Source organism: Mesoplodon mirus (genome assembly GCF_964341445.2).
Source record: "Mesoplodon mirus genome assembly, chromosome: 6".
NCBI classification, from domain to species: Eukaryota; Metazoa; Chordata; class Mammalia; order Artiodactyla; family Ziphiidae; genus Mesoplodon; species Mesoplodon mirus.
Genome location: NC_138982.1, coordinates 74,272,049 through 74,279,521, shown reverse-complemented (window position 1 = coordinate 74,279,521; position 7,473 = coordinate 74,272,049). Strand labels below are relative to the sequence as shown.

Below are 7,473 nucleotides of genomic sequence, written 5' to 3'. Positions count from 1 at the left end.
GCTGAATCACATTCCATTGTCTGTGTGGGACACCGTTTATTTATCCGTCACCTGCTGAAGGACATCTTGGTTGCTTCCAAGTTTTGGCAACTATGAATACAGCTGCTGTAAACATCCCTGTGCAGGCTTTTGTGTGGACATGGGTTTTAGCTCCTTTGGGTAGGTACCAGGGAGTGTGCTCCTGGAGCGTATGGTAAGCGGATGCTTAGTTTTGTAAGAAATAATCAAACCATCTTCCAAAGAGGCTGCACCATTCTGAATTCCCACTGGCGTGAACGAGAGCTCCTGTCATTCCGCATCCCCAGCCCCATCTGGTGTTGTCAGGGCTGCATGCTTTGGGCAGTCTACGAGGTGTGCTTGACGGCCTTTGGAAGACTCAGTTACTGTGCCGGCTAGGTGGCAACCCCGTGCGGGCCAGGGCGGGGGCGATGTCTCCCGGGACACGGTCTGGGCTCCGCAACCAGTGGTGCTCTTGCTCCAGGATTGCTGGATCTGGAATCAAGGGGTGCGAAGGGGGTGGCCCCTCTCCCTATTACCTCTCCTGATGCCCCGCAGAATCTGTGCTTCCTGTCCTGTGACTCTCGGTTCTACAGGGCTCAGTCCCGAGGGGAAGAGAGCTTCCTCGCGGGCACGCAGTGAGGCTTCCTGGGGCTGTCGGTGGAGGCTGTGGCCTGGCCACTTGGGACTCTTCAGGCCCAAAGCAGGGGTGGCAGTGCCCGACTGTCCAGCGTGAGGAGCCGGAGAACCCAGTTCCTCTTCGTCCTCCAGGCTGGTGGACTGCCACACCGATGCCCTCGGGCCCGACGGCTGAGGCTCAGACCCGGCAGAAGCAAAGGTTTGGGTCACCCACCAGGCCACGAACTCCCAGCAGCTGCTCGGGGGCCCAGGGAGCGTGGACGGGTTCATGGAGGAGGGTCGTGGAGTGACGGCTGTGACAGCCGCGCCTCGTCCTGCTTCTGATGGAAATGTGCCTGCGTGTTTATCCACCGCACGCTTTTGTTTTCTCCTCCTTGCTCATCCGTGGTCGAGTAGGATGCGACGAGAATGGCCGGCCTTATTCCCATGGTCTGCAGGACCGGGCAGCCCACCCTGAAGTGACGGGAGGTCCGGTCCCCTCTTCTGGGGGCGGGGACAGTGGCGATGGGGGCGCCGCGTTGGGTGGGAGGTGAGTTTGTGCCTGTCTTCCTTTAGGAATTTGGCTCAAAGGGCGGCTGTAAGCAAGGCATGCAGGCGCACGGGGGCCGAGATGATGGGCGCGGGGCGGCTAACTGGGCCCCTTTTGTGAGAAGCCCCTCTGCTGTGTGTTCGCGGTTGAGGGGATCAGCAGAGACAGTTCTGCACGAGATCTGGAGACCAGAAGGGGAGGAACAGCCACACCGATATTTCAACTCGGACGGTCGACCTGGGGTCACACGCGTAGCATTCGCCTTGTTGGGGGCAGTGTCCCCACTGGCCACGCCACCTCCCGGGCCCGCTCAGCCTCCCTCGGGCCAGGTGTGCCTGTAACCTCTATGACAGATTGTGCCAGCTTCTCAGGCCGGCTGTCTGCATCGTCCAGGCTGGAGGTAGAGAGAAACACGTGAGAGTGGCTAGTCCATCCTCGTGGGGCCCGGCCTGGCCTCACCTCGCCCTCCACGCCCTCCCCTCTGCCCATCCTTCCCGTCCAGCTCTGGCTGCAGCAGCTCCCACAGCTGGGGCTAAGCCTGCAGACCAGGCCCTGATGCGTCCCCCCATCCCTGTCTCCCTCTTCTCTCCCTCACTCTCCTCTTCTCTCCCTCCCTCTCCTCTTCTCTCTGTCTCTCTCTGATCCAGATAACGAAGAGACGGTGAAACCCACGGCACCGGCGTCTCTAAACCATTTGCTGCGCATCGTGTTATTGCTGTGATTTGTGAGTTTTGTTCGCTCCTTAAGGAGTAAAAGAAACGGAGAAACCTTTGTTAGAGATGTGATTTCAATCAGCGGCTTAGGAGAATTCGATAAAATACCTTTGTGACCGATTTCTAAATATTTGGAAAAATTGTTCAGTATTTAATTTGGTGTTTAAGTGTTCGATATTGTGTTTAAATATCTCTAAAAGTATTGTTTAATAGATTTATAGGACTGAGAAATAGGACATTGAACAAAATACAAGTTTCCTGCTGCTTGCTCGAAAGTTCCTCAGCTAATAAAGTATTGATTAATCACACACACACACACTCACGCAACGCACAGAAGGAAAGACAAACTAAAGGAAAGTTTGAGCAACTGCTTTTGAACTCCAAAGGAAATTAACGTGAGTTTGAGCTCGTGGGGTCAAGAGATGAACACTCCAGCGACGAGGGGCAGGGCAGCAGGAGTCAGAGGCCAGCAGAGGCAGGGAAGGGTCGAGTCTTCAGTTAAAACTGCAAAATCACAACACAGTAAGAGCAGCAAGTGGTGGAGCCAGTGCTGGAGAGAATCGGGTCCGAATGCCCAGCAGGATGGAGGGATTCCAGGACTGGCCTAGAATAAGGCACGATGCAGCAGGATGCCATAGCCAGGGATGCACAGGGCTGTCTTGAGGGGGGTGATAGCGTGACTGAGAAAAGCAGCAGCAGAGGGACCCGAGGCCGCTGCACGGGGCTCCTCTCCTTCCCTCTGCCCTCCTCCTCCCTCCCTACTCCTTGTTTTCCAAAGAAAAGGAAAGCTTTCCTTTACCACTTGATTACACGGGTGGGGATCTTTTCTGAAAACAAAGAGTGCGCCACTACAGATGAAAGGTGCACATCGTCCAGGGAGAGAAGCGTGACCGCGGCCGGTTCGCCTTCCACACTTGAGCTGCTTTCTTTTCGTTCCTGACACGTGTGTGTGTGTGTGCCAGTGTGTGCACACGTGTGTGAAAAAGTCTCTGTGCTTCCTTGGTGACCCCCTCACCTGAACACCAGCAACATGGGTACAGGAAAAGTGGGCCAGAAACACCATTAAGAACAGTTGTCTCCAGATGGCGGCATTTGGGAGATCTTGATTTTCTTCGTATACCTCTTTCATTTCCCACATTCTGGGAACACACAGGACCCCACAAATCTCCAGGGAGCCCACATTCTCTGGAAAGTAGAAGTTAGAAACTTTTGAACGATGTGAAAAATGTAAATGATGCCTTTTTTAATATACAAATATATTTATATATTTTTATTTTTGGCCGCGTTGGGTCTTCGTTGCTGCGCGCGGGCTTTCTCTAGTTGAGGAGAGTGGGGGCTACTCTTCGTTGCGGTGCGCGGGCTTCTCATTGCGGTGGCTCCTCTTGTTGCGGAGCACGGGCTCTAGGGCTCTAGAGTGCAGCCTCAGTAGTGGTGGCTCACGGGCTTCGTTGCTCCGCGGCCCGTGGGATCTTCCTGGACCAGGGCTCGAACCCGTATTCCCTACATTGGCATGTGGATTCTTTTCTTTTTTCTTTTTCTTTTTTTTTTTTTTTTTTTTTTGCGGTACGCAGGCCTCTCAGTGTTGTGGCCTCTCCCGCTGCGGAGCACAGGCTCCAGACGCGCAGGCTCAGCGGCCATAGCTCACGGGCCCAGCCGCTCCACGGCATGTGGGATCATCCCAGACCGGGGCACGAACCTATGTCCCCTGCATCGGCAGGCAGACTCTCAACCACTGTGCCACCAGGGAAGCCCAGCAGGGGGATTCTTAACCACTGAAACACGAAGGAAGTCCTAAATGATGCTTTTGATGAATACTTGATAACTTTGGGAATTGCCCTGGTTATGAGAAGTGAAGAAAAGATACAAGAATGTATAGAATCCCAATTTTGTAAAAGAAAAATAGAGGGGAAAAAAGATTACGGGAAAAGATACAGATGACTGCCCTTGGTGACCGCTGGGTGGAAAGTGTGGGTGGTGTTGGAGGGCCTCCCCTGTCCTAAATGTCTGATGGGAAGCAGGCGTCAGAGCCATCCCAAGCCAGGAGCTCCCACCCCCACCCTGAGGGGCCTCCCCAAGCCTTGCTCAGGCCCCTTCAAGGGCACAGCCAGTTGGTCCCCGTCGCCGTGCCCTCGCCCTGCTGTCTCCCTGGCCCTGGCCCTGCTGGTGCGGCGGTGGGGAGGGTCCGGCCCCTGGGGTGCGATCCTCCCTTGGAGGCTGATTCCATCCTCCCCGACGGTTGCCTCTGCGGAGCTGGATGGGATACGGGGCCCTGCCAGGCACCGTGGCCCTCGAGGCCTCCAGCGGGAGGGAGTCCTCATGCCAGGTTTCCGGACAGCCAAGCTCTGCACAGCGCACCTGATTGCGTGTGAGTGACTTTGGCTAAATGGGGTCACGGGTTGGAGCCATCAGGGCTGGTCCTGGAAGAGAGCAGGTGAAGCTGGCTGCGTGAGGACAGAGCTGCGGGCGCCGCGGGAGTATATTCTCTGCAGCAGATAAAGCAGGGGTTGGGGAGGATGCAAATGTCCCAGCTGTACTCCAGGGATGGAGGATTTTAAAACTTGGGCATACTTTCCCCGACGTTTTGGGAAAACTGCTTGGACAGCAGCCTGCAGGCCGGAGGGACTCACGCGTTTTGGAGCCGGGCACCGTGCCCAGCCCTGCTCGGCGTCTATCCTGCAGGATTCGGGATTTCCTCTTTCGCAGGACCTCGCCGTAGGGCGGTCTTCACCAAGGTCAGGCTAGCGCGGTGGGTTCTCCGTAGATGAGCGGCCACCCTCCAGGCCTCGCCTGGCCCGACGCCTTTCTGAGACGGCAGTGATGGCGGCGTCCCCTCGCGGGACCCCCGCTTTGCGGCACTTTCCCCTGGTTTGTGCGCTCAGCCAAGTAAACCAGACCATAAGCTACTGACTCTCCAGCCCACAGGGGTAGAGCCTGTCCTGCCCGAGGGATGTATTCTGGCTGTCTGGGCTCACGGTGGGCATTGGGTGCACAAACCTGTTGAGAAGCTAAATGCTGGCACAAGGGCCACCACGTTGGGGCCAGTCACTGGTGGCCCTGAAGTTCAAGGGCAAGGCCCACACCTTTCTCTTCTCCTCCCAGCGGCGGCCGCTTCCCTGACCTGAAGGCACCGCATCTGCTGGTCCAGCCCCTGCCCCTTATTCCACCCGCCAAGGCGCCTGGGCCACCAGCTCTGCCTCACCACACGCTCGTGACCAGCCCGGTGCTCCTTTAAGGCCCGAGTCAGCGGCCGGGACTTTTGGGTGCCTGCCGACCCTGTCGGTACCTTTGTCGACCGCCAGCCCCACCCCCACCCGGGCCCACGTCTCTGTCATCCCCTGACCGTGCGCTTCTCCGTCCTTCCCTTCGTGGCCTCGGGCTTCCTGCTCGACATAGGGTCCTGTGCTGGAACCATCCCGGGAACGGGGTGCATCCGGCAGGCGTCTTCAGGCCAAAGGGCACCGATGCCCACACCACGCCGACTGCCAAGAAGCGGGAGCTGAGGCATCCCTCTCCAGACCCGACTTTCCAACGCGATGCCACACGAGACAGAAAACCTTCTGTAGGTGCTTATTCTACTTCAAGTAACAAAGCTATGAAGCTCCAGGTTTTAATGTACAGTGATATAATACTTTGCAATATAAAATACAATTTACAGAAATTTCTATCAAGTAAACCTAAACAAACACACTTGATTTTTTACATTTGTTGTATTTAAATTAGAAAAATTTTGTTTTACACCTAAAAAAGCCTTCACATGTCGTTAGATGTCGGAACTCGTCGCCACTTTAACGTAACCTAATGACAGGGTCTCTAACACCAATCACTCCAAATTGCTAAGTTCTCGATGTTCTCATAACTTAAACGTTTGTGCTAGAAACTGAAAAATCTGTAGTGATGTTCAATGGAACAGACTCCAAAGAAAAAATGGAATTCTCTAATTTTATGTTTGCAAAAGTAACTTTATGAAAATATAAAAAAATTACACCTTTCAGAATAAATTGTTCTTTAATATTCCACAATTTCTATTCAGATGTTGCTTTTAATCCTGTTTGGGGGTGAGGGGAACATGTAACGCCATACCTAAACACTGAGCAAAACCAAGAAATGTGTTTTTGTTTCCTGGTTGAAATTTGTAATTCAAATTTCTTCATGACAAGAGAAAGATGAACCTGTTAAGTCTGGTGTTTCTCAACATTCCAGAGACGAGCTGACACAGCCATGCACAGAAACACACGGCCGGCTGCCCCAAACCCTGTGAAGTTAGCTTCTGGAAACAGGTATCACAGATGAGATGTCAGGAAAGATATGGCTCTGAAGTCCACTAAACTCCCTTAAAATTATAGTCAAGTTATTAGAAAAGATAACTTTATAATCTGAAAAAGCAATATGCTTTTGTAGGTACTTTCCCATTTCAGTACATTCAAATGGACATATTAAAGAGTTCTTAGTTTTTTGTTTTTATTTTAAAAGGATCAGAATTGTAAAGGTGCCAAGACCACCTGCTTAGCACTTGAGCGCGGCTTCAGGGCGGCCCTAGGTCTGGGCGGCGGGGGCGGCGGCGCGAGGTGCCTCGGCCTTGGGGTCCCGGGGTCTCTCTGGGCTCCGACTGCGGTCCCTGCAGTGCTCCTGCTCGCGGGCCTTGTCGCGTTCGTGGTCCCTGCTGCAGGACCTCTCCCGGTCGCGTCTGCGGTCGCGGTTGCAGCTCCCTTCTCGGGCCCAGGGCCACTCGTGACGCTTGTCCCTGCCCGCGTTGCGCTCGCGGCCCCGTCCCACTCGCGGCCAGTGTCCTTGTAGCGGTGTCGGTCCCACTCGCGGCTTCGGTCCAGTCCTGCTCGCAGCTCCAGGTTCGGCCGCGTTCCTGCTCCCAGGGCTTCCCACGCTCCCGCTCGCGCCGCGGCTCCTCGAGGGCCTGGCCCGGGTGGCTGTTTGGCGGCGGGGCCTCGGGCTCCTCCGGGGCCTTGTCTCGGGGCCGCCCCTCGAAGCCTGGGCCTCTGTACTCGTGGCCTCTGCCCTCGTGGAATTCGGCCGCGGGGCCTGGGACCGCCGCGGCGGGTGGTGCGGGCGGTTGGCTGGGCAGCTCCAACAGCGGCCGGGGCGCCGGCTTGGCCCCGGGGGTGGCCGGGCCCTGGAAGTGGAAGCGCGGAGGCGCTGACTCGCTCTTCTCAGGGAAGGGAGTGACCCCCCCGGGGCCCCCCAAAGGGCAAGGGCGCCGGTGCCCTCTGGCCGGTGAACCTGAGCGGCGAGTGGACCCTCTGCTCTTCGAACCGCTGAGGCTGCCTCCCCCTGGGTCCCGGCACGAATCCAGGAGCTTGGCTGGCCCCGGGGGCCTTCAAACTGTCCAGGGTGTGGCCCCCTCGGGCCCAAAAAGTGGCTGGCGGGGGGGTCACTCTGACCTCTGAACTGAGAGGGAGGAGGGCCACCTCGGGGTCCTTTAAATTGCGACAGCAGAGGCTTCCTCTGGACCCCGAACTGGAAAGGCGTGGTGCCCGCTTCCCAGGAACGGGGCCTGCTCGGGCCCCTCGCACTGCCCAGGCGGGCCCGAGGCCTCACCGTACGGGGACTCCGGAAACTCCCTCTTTGCCCTGTGGGGGTCCT

At 56.3% G+C, this 7,473-nt stretch overlaps 1 protein-coding gene across 1 annotated transcript in view; it reads right to left on the bottom strand.

Annotated features, from left to right (window-relative positions):
* Positions 1-6,411: 6,411 nt before the first annotated feature.
* LOC309806873 (death-inducer obliterator 1-like) overlaps positions 6,412-7,473 on the bottom strand; it is a gene marked incomplete at its 3' end in the record, with an annotated part of 30,451 nt that continues 29,389 nt past the window's right edge. The window contains 6 exon segments of the mRNA XM_082625887.1: positions 6,412-6,644; positions 6,647-6,700; positions 6,703-7,060; positions 7,062-7,193; positions 7,195-7,366; positions 7,368-7,471. Coding sequence (XP_082482013.1) covers positions 6,412-6,644; positions 6,647-6,700; positions 6,703-7,060; positions 7,062-7,193; positions 7,195-7,366; positions 7,368-7,471 — 1,053 coding nt within the window.